At 42.7% G+C, this 13,836-nt stretch overlaps 1 protein-coding gene across 1 annotated transcript; it reads right to left on the bottom strand.

Annotated features, from left to right (window-relative positions):
* Positions 1 to 2,993: 2,993 nt before the first annotated feature.
* usp46 (ubiquitin specific peptidase 46) lies at positions 2,994 to 11,041 on the bottom strand. Its single transcript, XM_058073872.1, has 9 exons — positions 10,656 to 11,041; positions 9,491 to 9,571; positions 9,199 to 9,412; positions 8,417 to 8,652; positions 6,852 to 6,928; positions 6,670 to 6,753; positions 6,409 to 6,606; positions 5,340 to 5,418; positions 2,994 to 5,245 (listed from the first exon to the last, which is right to left on the bottom strand). Exons 1-9 carry the CDS (start codon positions 10,689 to 10,691, stop codon positions 5,144 to 5,146), a joined length of 1,107 nt encoding a protein of 368 aa, XP_057929855.1. The 5' UTR covers positions 10,692 to 11,041; the 3' UTR covers positions 2,994 to 5,143.
* Between the last annotated feature and the right edge of the window lie 2,795 nt (positions 11,042 to 13,836).

The raw sequence follows: 13,836 nt of genomic DNA on the forward strand, positions 1-13,836 counted from the left end.
GCCCTGAAATTTGCGCCCCCCCCCAAACATCTAATAAAAACAGATTTTTGATTGTCTTCTTCAATTTAAAGTACATACTATTGTCTCCAGTCATATGCCCTTTTCATGAGATGGACTGTTCCACATTACTGCTCATGTGCAGATTGATTCTGGAATACGGAAGCGAAACAAAATTGTTGGTGTGTCGCTCAACCTGGCATTTCAAACCCTCTTTGGCGAAAGCTGGAGCTCGTTGGGGAAAGAAACCACAGAGTGACAGAAGAGCGTTGCCAAACACAACACTAATGTCTGCGTTAAAAGGAGCCCCATTAGAATCCGGTCTGGTTGCCTGCAAGCCTTAGATCATCTTGATCCACAGCTCCATGAACATCCTCATGCCTGTGGTCTGGTCCAAGGGTCATTCAGTCTTGGCAGCATAGAGCCTTCTAGGGACCACCGGGGCCAACATCACACGCTCCAGCAGTGCTGACAGTGACTTTGTTCGGCTTCTGCACCCAAAATGTTTTGCTTGAACGAACGGGTTCCCCCCTGGAGTGTGTGTGTGTGTGTGTGTGTGAAGTTTCAGCAAACATACAAGCTCTTAACATATGGAGGAGACAGTATGACATATACACAATATTATTAATAATAGTGAGCCCATTAATTACTCTTTAATTTTCTTGTACAGATAATACTCTTTTAAGGCATAATACTATGTTAAGTACAATACAGTCATGTCAACAAATTACAGTAATGTATAAAAGTAATTTTTTTAATATTATAAAAAAATAAACCATGTATCCTAGATTTATTACACATCAACTGAATTGTTATAAGCATTTGATTTTTTTTATCTTGATATTTATATCATGTAGCTCATGAAAACCAAAAACCCACATGTCAAAAAATTATATTTCATCAAAACAATAAAAAAGGGATTATAATAAAGAAATTTCAATCCACCAAAAAGTATGTTTAATTACTGTATTCAATACATGGTTTCAGCTCCTTCCATGAATCACTGCTTTAATTGGGTCTGGCACGGAGGCCAACAGCCTGTCGTACTGTTGAGGTGCTACGGGGGACCGCTGTTGTTGGGTCTGATGTTACCCTCTTCACAATAGCCCCCCCCAGATTCTCTATGGGGTTTAGGTCAGGTGAATTTTCAGGCCAGTCCAGTTCCGTCATAACGTTGTCTGTAAGCCATTTACTCGTGGTTCTGGCACTGTGGGCAGGTGCCAGGTCATGTTGGAGTTTCAATTCATAATCCCCAAAAAGGTTTCCAGGAGATGGAAGCATGAAGTGCAGCAAGGTCTCTTGATAGACAGCTGCACTGACTATGCACTTGATAAAACACAGTGGACCAACACCAGCACCCCGAATCCATCCCACCACTAGATGGCAGCTCAGCACATCATTTGACCTCACTGCAGCCATTTAGACTGTGTATGTTAAAAGCCATTAACCTTACTCTTGTTCTCCCTCAAAAACCAAAAATGGCCTAAAATGACACTTTCACTTTTTTATTCCCCTAAGCTAATGAATACATTTATCGTGCTGCCACGCCCCCTGCAGGAAACCACCCATACTTGGTTTCTTTAGAACAGTTCTCGAGATAAAACAGACTTCTGATGAACTTTGATAGACAGGTTTTTCCAAATGAAGGGGGAAAAAGTAGCAGGTTAATTCTAGTAAACACGAAAACAGCGGTCATGATTCAACACTGAGGACAGTACTTCTGCTGAAAGGGAAAAACACGCATGTCCGATACTTGAAGGACAGGACTGATGGCCAGCATTTGATGACATCATGATGATCATGAGTATCTCATATTTGCAACTTCCTGTAAGTTGAGGCCCAAGTGTTCCAAGAAAGATTTTTCTTGTTCAGGGAAAGCGAGAAGGTCAGCATCATGTCCACTACCCCCTGTTGTTTTCACATCATACCTAGAAATAAAATATTTGACAACAGAAGCTCACATAGAGTTCTTAGTAGTGGTCATTACTGCACTCAGTAGGGCCGTGATCACACTTTGGTGTGTGGCCTCCGTTTTAGCGCCATTGTGGGTACAGTGCGGGGACATTCTGCTTACAATGATAAAACTTGAAGCTTGAAGGATTTTTTAAATCCGTTAAATCCGTTAGCAAATCATTCCCCATATACTATTCTCCAAGAGGGAAGATGGAGTTTAAGGTGTTCATGCTGTCAATAGCATGACCATATCAAAAGGAATTAAAACTGCAAGCAGTGATGAGCGGGCTCGAGCACCCCGGCGCAGCTCGGGGTTACGCGCGAGTCTGGGGTACGCGCGCAAGTCAGGGGTACAAGCGCGAGCGGAAGGGCGCGCGAACGGTCGAAAAAAAAAAAAAACGGTGCAATCGGATAAGGCGCAAGGGAGATACTTATAATTTTCAACCAGGAGGGGGCGACACCGGTGCCAAGGCGGGTACGTGGTCACGTCCTGTTTGACGGCCCAACCCACCATAAAAAAATTTGAGACGATCCGACCATGCATAAGGAAGTTACGGCCGATATACATTTCCACCAGTTGGTGGCGCTATAGAGTCACAAACCAGGGGTTGAACCAACCAACCCCAAAAAATTTCGAGACGATCTGACCATGCATCAGGAAGTTACGGTAGATATACATTCCCACCAGTTGGTGGCACTGTAGAGTCTATGTACACAAAGAGTCACAGACTGGAGGGTGACCCAACCTTCCAAAAAAAATTTGAGCCAATACGACCATGCATAGGGAAGTTACAGCAGATATACATTTCCACCAGTTGGTGGCGCAATATGGTCTACATGCACACATGGTAACGGACGGGAGGGTACCCCAACAACCAGAAAAAATTTCGGGCCGATCCGACCATGTGGAAGGAAGTTACGGTAGATATACATTCCCACCAGTTGGTGGCGCTATAGAGTCTATGTACACACACAGTCATAGACCAGAGGGTACAAACCACCAGAAAAAAATTCGGGCAGATCCGACCATATGGCAACGCAGCATTCATGACAACACAACCAGAGACATGGTCACGGATGGTCACTTTTATTGAGAACAAAGTGAGAGTGTTACCATGGTTTCATATCACTAACAAAGTGCACTTTTTATTTGTATTTTTTTACCTTGCAGCCAATAACACACGCCATCATCTTCTCCTTCAGCAGGTGGCGCTCTGTGCTGGCCACAATCACAGTAAGAGTCACCAGCAAGTGCATAGATGGCAAATGGAAGACATCTTTTTTTCCCCAAAACTACACAACTCCCTCTGTTAGAAGCTACGTCTTTTTTTTTTTTTAAACATCTTTAAAAAAATATGTCATTTCCAAAGAAGTTTTTCTACAGAATAAACCTTTATGTAGAAGGAAAATAAAACATTACAGGGTCCACATCAACTTCAGTTTGGCACTTTTGTCCTGTCGACAAACAAGAGTCACTTAGCATAGGGGTCCCCAACCGCCGGGCTGGGACTGGTACCGGTCAGTGGCGCATTTGCTACTGGGTCGCACAGAAATAATAAATAATTTATTAACGACTCACTGTCTCAACGAAACAAGCTCATGCCTCCCACTGATTCAGCTGGTGAGTTATATTTTCCCTGCACTTAACATTTGCTTTCAGCCCCGTCGTGTTAATTTATATTTGCTGTATTTTTCTGCCACACATTGCCGGTCTGTGAAAAAAAGACCCAAGTCACACCGGTCCGTGGTGCAAAAAAGGTTGGGGACACCTGACTTTGTACTCTCATGTTAAAATGACACACACACACGCATGTCTCACTATTTACAGACAGGATGTGTTTGAAATGCTAATTTCCTGTTTGACACAAGACTCTGCAACTCAGAAATATATTAACATGAATATTTAGCACAGAGGGGCTTCAATGCGCAAGGAAACGTGCACACACACACACACACACTTCAAGTTATTAAAGACAGAGGGAAGAAAAATTAGAATAGATGAAGACAAACTGAGGTTACAAATCAGAAGTGGACATCCAACATAAGATGTATGCAACATCTGTGGGGAACTCCACACTGCACTTCACCTCTTATTGCACTACTAAGATTTCCTTTCAATATAAAGAGTTGGCCTTTTAATGCGCTAAAGAGACGCAAATTCCCACTGACCTTGAACACCCCAGCCATGGCTGTATAAGTAGTGGAAACACTTACTATATTGACCCCAATACAAGATGAGATTTTTTTAACCCTACAAAAAAAAATACAAAAAAGGTCTGAAAGAACATGAGGTCTCACTGTAAATGTGGGGGCTCACAGATGACTTAAACATTCAAACCAAAATGTGGCGCTAAACTTTTCCTATTCAACTATTTCTATTGTTGGGATCATGAAACCATTGCGCTACGACATTATTGCATGTACCAGTTCTTTCAACAACTGAAGAAACATTTTTGACTAAAAAATGTTCTCAAAAACGTCTCCTGAAAAAGAAGCGTTGTCTTATATTGGAGTCAATACAGTAAACCTCCAAAAAACAAAGTGCAAATAGTGACTGTTGCTGTGTCCCAATTCAGCAGTTGCACAATTATCCTAACTGTCTATTTATGAAGCCTTTTGAAAGAGATGGGCTAGCCTACAGCAGGTACTGGTAAGCTCCAGACAGTATATTTTTAACAAATATTTTAAGATTTAAAGTTTGATATCGGGCACTAATACTGTTCAAATACACAAAGAATCCTGGTAGATGGTAGTACCCTCCTAAAAACCAGAAAAGAAAGCTGCAGCCACTGAACAGCGACAATGGTAAGTGAAAAACAGCTATGAGAGCAATAAATAAGTGAAGTTAAATAAATAGAGAAAAGCGCTACACATTGTTTTGCAACATGTTGTCGTTTAAACTTCAGAAGGAGCGCTCAGTGATTCTGCTGTTAGGTAGACGCTAAAATCAAGAGCCTTCAAACAGGAGTAATATAAAAAAGTGTGTGTAGAAACTTAGAGGAAGGGAATGAAAGAGTAGAATAAGAGGAGCATGCCATCACCTATGGCAGGGTGAGGATTTGTCTCATAAAGTGCAGCCCAGATGCAGGTGAAAAGGTGTCAGGAGAGGAAAGTAGTGGTTGGCGCACACACACTTGTCAGGTAGGGCGGGAAGTGGAAGAAGGTCCGGTGTGGGATGTTGTTGGAGGCCCACTCACTCCCTGGACTGGTAGAAGAGGATGTATCCTGACTCGGAGTTCTTGGAGATGTCTGAGGTAAGCCCATAAAACTCCTCGATGGCGTGGGCATCTATTTTCTGCGGGAATAGCACAAGGAGGGGGAAGGGTTTAGTAATGACACAAACATGGTGTGAGAGGACAAACAGATGAGAACATGAGAGGATGACGCACCTCCACGATGTCATCGTCAAACAGCAGCCAGAAGCCGTGACTCTTCACAATGGTGATGTAATGGCCTCTATTTGGACCACTGAACACACAACAGTCATTATGTTGCGCACAATGTAGGTCACTGACACAATGCACACACCCAGCACTACCTGATACCAATAATTGCACCCATGCATTGATATCAGTCAATACAATATCTGGGCATGCTATGAGCAAACCTCATCTGATCATGCCATGATACATGCCTTGGTACTGGCCTATACAGACACCAGGGTTTGATATGGCCCAATCCCTAATAATACCATCAGCAGATACCTAGATCTGAGCCAAAACGAAACCCGGACTTGCTATTTGCTGATACATGAAAAAGTGATTAGCCAAAACCTGGATTTCATATCGTCTCATACCGACACAAGTTTGCTATTGGCTATGACTTGATCGTGGTATCAACGGTATCAACAAATATCTTACCATGCGCAGATAACTGGTCATTACATCAGCTGACACCAAGTACCACCAGACGAACATTCAATACCTAAAAAAGATTTGCTGAAACGGAGACTTGGTATCATACCATATTGACACGTGGGTTTGCTACAGCCAAGACTACCGATAGATAATACAAAGGGTGATACATGGACCAGATTAGCCAAAATTAACACTTGGGTTTGCTTGAGAGGATTGTATGATCAGAACACACCTGTGTATGGTATCAGGTGATAGACTACTGGATTAGCCATTGGTCAATAGCAAGTGCAGGTATGGGCCAATAGTCTGGGTTAGCTACTGGCCTATACCAAAATCATGTCACTACTAAGAGTGTGACAATCTGTCAATATGATGATATATTGTGATATTTTGTCTCCCAATCGATTATTGATACGCACCAAGCATAGATACTTTTGATTTACATACGGAAGCAGCGGGAAAGTTGGCACCTGGGCTTAATATCACTTGATACCTAGATTAAGTATTGACTGATTCCTCTACTTGCTCTCTGTTGAGATGTTCCTTTTAGGGGCTGATCTGTTAAATGTTTCTAAACACTTGCTATAAACACGTAGTGTACCTGCCACAGTGGACCACCACCGCCACCAGATCATACATGCGGTCCAGGTTGACAGCATCCCCGGACGTGTTGAAGAGGCGGAGCTCCAGAGGGAAGACCACTCGATAGGACAGCTTGGTGTAGCGGTGGAGCTGCTCCATGTACTTGAACCTCTTCAGGTGCAGCGCCAGGATCATTGGCAGCTTCTTCACACACATGCTGCACAAGGAGACAAAGGTGGCGTCAGCTTGATGCGTACATGAACTGCGTACACCTGCTGACCGTTTCTGAGCCTCCTGCTTGCTGCAGCACGTCTCGCAGTAGTACTTGTACTCGCTGCACAACGTCTCTGTGTTGCTGAAGTCCCTGCAAAACACAGCCGCGCACAGATGGAGGAGGTTATTCAAGACTTCTCCGACTGAGTAGCATGACCTACTAAACCTACTGTCCCTCGAAAAAAATACCTGAGGCAGTGTGTTATTGATGTGTTCTGCTCCACGTCCACAGAAAGATCAAGAAAATCTTCATCTTTGCTGCTCACCTATAAAAGACACAAGATACGGCAAGTGTCTTTTCTTCTTCATTATGGGCATGCCTATCTTAATATTCCTCCCGTTTAGCTATTATTATGGGCATGCACTGCAATTCAGGCCCCCACTGACAGCTGCCAAGCAACAGTTAATACAATAGTAATCAAATTACAAAAGTAATCAAATTACTAATATAATCATCAGACATTTTACAGACTTTTCACAGCCTTGTAGCTCAGCCATACGGTCACGTAGAAACGTTATTAATGGCTCATTTTTTAGACAAACTTCTTTCTCTGTGGCTAATTAGTTTTTTCGTTGGATGTTTAGTTTTGGCTCTTTCTTCAGAAGGAGGTGTGTGCAGGGCCGAAATCCACCTCGCCCACTCTAATGCTACTCTATTTTACTCCTGTTTAAAGGCCTACATACACACGGTATGATTTAGGAATGCTTTCTCTGCACCTTTGGTGCTAGCATGATATCTGTTAGCATGTTAACATGTTAGCTGTATTCCTCACATCTAAAGGCTAATACAGACATGGCGTGATGCAGGTGTATTGTAGGACCACCTTGACACTTTCGCTATAGAGCAGGGGTCGGGAACCTTTTTGGCTAAGAGAGCCATGAAGGCCAGATATTTTAAAATGTGTATCTGTGAGAGCCATATACATTTTGAATGCAATAAAATGTGTGCATTTTTATGTAAGACCAACAGTTTTAGATATAATGGGCTCTAATTATGTAGACCAGGCACACTACCCCACGCCAATGGGGTGTGGCCAGCATACATTCGTGAGCAGCGCAGTGTCTAATAATAAATCAAATACTTGCTGCCATTAATGCAACTTCTGCTGCTGCATAGTTTTGAACCGTATTCAGTATACGTATTTCATTCTTTTGGCCATCTTCACCAGAAGGCTTGGTTCTGCAGCTTTAGCTATTTGACTAAAGGAGGAAAGTTTACATTTACATGTTTTTTTGACATCTCAATGACCGAGGTAGACTACAGCATTACCCAGTAATAATCAAGTTTTGGTGTTTGACCTGGAAAATATCATCAGGAAAGATAGATATGGTTGGCCGTATTGCAGCAGAATATAGATGGATGAATTAAAATGCATAAGAAAGTTGTTGATTTTGAATATTATTTTCAACAGTCATTTCGGTGATGGTTTACTTTAAAATGTTAGCAAAAATACATTTTTATTGTGGTAAGAAATGCTTGAGAGCCAGATACAGTCATCAAAAGAGCCCTACCTGGCTCCCGAGCCATAGGTTCCCTACCTCTGCTATAGAGTGTCATCTTGCTAAATGCTAGCTTGATAACAGTTAGCATGTTTGCTTTTTAGCTAAATTCCTCATGTTATGTACGCATGGCACAGCACAGCACACACCGGGTCCGAGGTTCACAGCACAGGCTGTATGCTCATCAAAATTTCAGCAAGAATTTTTGAGTTAATAAATAAACTTTAACATAATGGTACTTAAATGCCACACACCGTTTCACAGTTGAGGCAGCGAGTCTCATTCGTGAGCGTGCCTTGGAAGATGTCATGAACCCAGGTGGGCTCGGTCTTGTTCTCTGTCTCCGTCTCGGGCACAGCGGTGCCATTGTTCTTGAGGCGGCCATTCTGCTTCTCCTGCTTCTTCTCCTCCTGTAGGATGTCGGCCACCGTGTTCAGCAGGTAGTTGAGAAACTCGTGGGCATCCTGCTGCATGTAGTTGTCAAACAGATCTGCAGCAAAAAGTATATTTACATGATAAATATTATGCACTTCTTTTTAAAATGACGCTCAAAGAGTGTGTGACTCTGGAGCTTGTTTATGAGTACCAAACTTACAAAACAAAATCTATCACTTCCCTGACTTGTCCTCTTTTGTATATGTATATGTAAAAGGTAGATAAAGCGCACTATAGTGCTTCTTGGAATCACACACTATCAGAGAGGGGTGTGGACAAACACAGCTGATTAGCATTAAAGCTACAGACCCACATAACAGCGTGTTCCCACTTTTAAAATGTTTAAATTCCAGCATCAAGGCGAGATTTTAGACACCACACTATCGACTTACTACTGTATATGACTGCTTTAAAACAGCTGAAAAATCTTATAGTATGGGATATATAAAAATGTCGACATGTATTTATTTATTTATATGTCTAATCTATACCCACATGAAAAGTCCTAATCAGGACCCTTATAGCCAATCAGAAGGCCCAAGAAAATCAGTTCTTAAAAAGCCACAACAACTACCACCACCACCTCATTACTTGTCCTCACCGTTCTCTTTGCGCAGACGTGAGATGAACTTCTTGGGTGGGATAACGCCCACTTTCTTCTTCTGCGTGGCGATGGAGTGGAAGAGGTCGGCCAGGCAGGTGAGGAGGTTCTCCTTCTTCTTCTGCTGTGCCTTGTAGGCCAGCACGTTCTCACGGAAGGGCCGGCAGAAGTAGAGTGCCTGGAGCACCGAGTTGCAGTAGCATGTGTTTCCAAACTAGGAGGTGAAGAATAAATCAGAAAAGAGAAAAGTAACAACAAAATTAAATGTAAAAGAGCAGGAGTTGATGCTCACATTGACCAGTCCAAAGTAGTGCTCATTGATTGGGAACTGCTCCGGGCCGATGTCTTTCTCCAGAGCAGAGGCATTGGTGCCCTGGAAGGAAGAACAAAGATATCATGAGATACCTTATTTTAACCTCTTTTATTTGAAAGTCCACTGATGTTTGTGTTAATGAAAAATTAAAGAGTTAATTCCATAATAAAGTGACTGTGGTGAGCATTATTTGGCTGCAACTAGGAGAGTGCTGTTCATGCAACAAGTTTGCAGTACTCACCTTGCTGTTCTTTTTATATTACAGTATTTGCTGGAAGACTAAACACTGTGAGGCAATAAAAAAACACTTCTTTATAGACCTGTCACAATAATTACTAAATTGATTAATATAACCATAAATACAAACTAAGTAGATAATTTTGCTGCCCTCAATAAATTGACATGTGCATGCTTGTTTGTTTTCCTCTACCACACAGGCTGGATGACAAGAGGGTATTGGAGTGAACGAAGAGTCCTTCAGCCCCTTCGCCCTAGTAGGGTTTAGGCCGAGCTGCTAGCGGATACACTGAGACCAGGTTTGTATTAGTACAGCGTTAGTACACCATCAACTTGTTATAATTGTCACATATGGAACTAAACCGTGTGTGTTCATTAGTTACTTCCCTACAATGCATAACCTTCTCCACGATACTCTCCTTCTTTGACAGTGTTTCTTTTTGAACTCCTCATAGTGCTCCATAATAATTACTTGCTCATCTTTTGTAAAATACACCTACTGGGATGGCTTCTTCTTGCGCGGAAGTAGAATAATATGACGTCAAACGCCCCCTTTTATGTGAACGCACACTGAGGACAGGACTTGACAATTCACCGTCGTGGTACAATTTAATTCTGTTATGGAAATTCAGGTTTTGTTGAGCTGTATCATGAGCACAAAGCCTGGTTTTGTTGAGCCATTTTCGCATTAAAATCAACACATAAACACGGATTAGTGCTGCTCCTTGCCACCGGTATGCAGCACCACCTCATGCTACCACATATACATGTACGAACACAAACAACACTGCAGTGGAACTCATGTGTTTAAAAGAGAGATGGTGGAGCCCTGACTCCCCCCAAAACAGTCAGGGATAATAAACAGATGCTACTTGCCAGGTAAGAGTAGCCAACCACGTTTACTCACCATATTACAAATGGAGGCGATGTTTCTGACAGTCATTTAGTTCACAGTGTCCTCCTGGCCGCCATCTTCGGGAAAATAAACATGACTTGAGCGCGAGGTCACAACAGCAAACAAGTAGAATTCGCAGCAGCTGCTGCGGGAGACCACACCGCTAGCCCCAGGCGGCGCCACACAGATCCACAGCACCACCATAAGGCCAGCCCGGGACCATAGAGGCGGACCACAACTCAGAGACGAAGCGGCTTCATCATCAGACTTGTTCCAAAGAAATAAAATGAAATTAAAACATGTCAGCAGACAGATAACGGGGAAATTAGGAGCTGCAGGTTGTTAGCAAACAACCAGGAAACGCTACCGTGCCCAAGTCCCGCCCATCTTCACACAAAATATTGGGTCAGAGTCATGTATTTGATTGACAGTGAATTAGAGCCAATCGGAGATCCGGATACTAATGATCGGCGCTATGCAACCAATCATCGGCGTCTATGTAACACAGTGGATTATGGCAGTTGGAGTATGTTTTGTAAGGTATTGAGAAATAGGGGATACTCCATACACAGTTAAAAGTTTACGGTAGAGTCAAGGGATGGAAATGGGAATTAAAATTCTCTGTTGAAAAAACAAAAGCAATGTTCTTATTATCATCATAACGTGGATTTGTATACTGTATGGTGAAGTGTTAGAAAAGGGCAGTTGTACTGTATAAGATATTTATGAATGTGGTTTAACTCTTATGTGGCAAATACAAAAAACAGCCCGTGAGTGGAATGAAAGGTTTGAGCAGCAACAAACTGTGGGTTGACATGATATCCATGAGAAGACTATGTTGGGTTGATAAGATCAGATATCAGATAAGATCATACTATGGGTGTAGGGCATGGGTCAGCAGTTAAAACACAGCTAAAGAAACTTGAACGTTTGGCTTTCTGGGGCCATAGGAACTACAACCCCAATGTGTACAATTCAGGTTAGAGTTGGAGAATCACATTATCATGATTCATACATTTACAGGGCGTTGGGATGACTGTCCAGCAAAACGTGTTCTCATCCCAACTTGAGAACAGTCAAAGAGTAAAAGACAACTTTTTGCTAGAATTGTGAAGGAAAGGGCTTATACATTTGGTGTTACAGTTCGTCCTTCGTGGTCTATCCACTGGTTACTACTGGGTTACTACCGCTTGCTCATCTCTGTGTGGAGTTTGCATGTTCTCCCTGTGCATGTGTGGGTTTTCTCCGGGTACTCTGGTTTCCTCCCACATTTCAAAAACATGCGACTCCAAATTGTCGATTGGCCCGAAGATTAAATGTCTGGAGGGTTTCTCGACTGTAAAAAGCATTTTTTTCACTCACATTTCTAACCCTAAATGTAAATTCTTGCAATTTTTCACTTGGTTTTCCCATTTTGATCAGGAGTGTGTATTGTTTTGCCTACTGAATGCATAGTGTAGCCAGAAGGGTGACAGAAGAAGCCAGAAGAGGTATTATCTCTTTAGTGCTCTGCAGGAGTCCACTTGCCCCCCCCCCCCCCCCCCCCCCCCCCCCAGGTGGTTGTCATCCAATGACAAGTCTGCTTTGTTTGTGCTTTCAACACAATCCTTGAGCAATTCTCTTCTTAGCATTTCATCTAAACAAAAAGAAAGGAAAATAACAAATAATTATGATGACACACACTTCAAAAAGAAGGGTAAGGGAGAAAAGAAGAGAGGGATTCATAGAAAAACAAATTGGGGTTCACAGTTTGCGCTGTGGAGGATGGAAGGTTGTCGTTGTTGATGCTTGGTAAGCGGCATGGTGGGGCAATGACCTGCTTTAGTTGCCTCATTGGCTTACATTATGTCAACATGTAATTGACAAGGAAACAATTGCAAATGTTCCAGACTATTTCAGTCGTTGCCCTGATGATAATTACACACGTGGGCATCTGTGGATGTTCCATTTTCTGACTCATTCTGCTTTTTATTGACTTTACAACGGCTGCCTCTGTACTTAGAGGTGACAAAAGTGCTCCCAAAAGGACACCCTCACTGGTGGCCACATAACCAAAACAGGCATACACAACCTCTCTGGTAGCACATGATGATGATGATGATGATGATGATCTGTTGTTATTATCCTGTGTAGGCTGTGTAGGTTTTTGTTTCTACAGCACGTTCTGTGAGGCAGCCAGCCAGCAGGGGAAACACGACATAAGCACTTTGACTGAAAGCATGTTTCTAGTAAGGCAAAAAAAGAGATTACTTTCTTATTTCTTATTATATCAACAACTAACAGGTGCTGCAAATAAATGCCTGACACTCTCTGCAGTTAAGTAAACTAACACCCATGGGGCCACCATTTGAGGAAATCCGGTGTTTTGTCAGCACATAGTCACACAACATCAATTAAGTCATCATTACACTCGTGACTTGGGTGCAGCAGTGTGTGAAACAAAAGGTATTGCCATGGAAACAGCAGCGCATGCCTTTATGAAGGCCTCCGACACGTCAATGTGATAAAAAGATATCACCTCCTTAGGTGAATAGGAAGATTATGGACTGCGCAATAGAGGAGGGTAGTTGGGGAGTCTTTCATTAACCATCCTTCATTTACACACACACACACACACACACACACACACACACACACACACACACACACACACACACACACACACACACACACACACACACACACACACACACACACACACACTAGCCCTGGGTGGCTCCTTGGCTGTGGTACACTCTGTTCCTATCTAGACATGTCTGCTCTTAGGACTTCATTAAACACAGCAACAAGGCATGATGGGTACAAAACGCTCAGCGGATCCCTGTGGATGTTCTTGGCCGGATGGACATTGTATTGGTCAAGAATAAAGCACTATAGTACACATGACTGTGAATATACATATATACAGCATTTATATATACACACACACAGTATATTCTTCTATCTATAGGTGACAAAGTGTCAAAGACAAAGTATATAATACATTCATTCATTTTCTACCACTTTTCCTCACGAGGGTCACGGGGGTGCTGGAGCCTATCCCAGCTGTCTTCGGGCGAGAGGCGGGGTACACCCTGGACTGGTCGCCAGCCAATCACAGGGCACATATAGACAAACAACCATTGACACTCACATTCATACCTATGGACAATTTGGAGTGGCCAATTAACCTAGCATGTTTTTGGAATGTGGG

Source organism: Doryrhamphus excisus, chromosome 5 (assembly GCF_030265055.1).
Source record: "Doryrhamphus excisus isolate RoL2022-K1 chromosome 5, RoL_Dexc_1.0, whole genome shotgun sequence".
In the NCBI taxonomy this organism is placed as follows: domain Eukaryota; kingdom Metazoa; phylum Chordata; class Actinopteri; order Syngnathiformes; family Syngnathidae; genus Doryrhamphus; species Doryrhamphus excisus.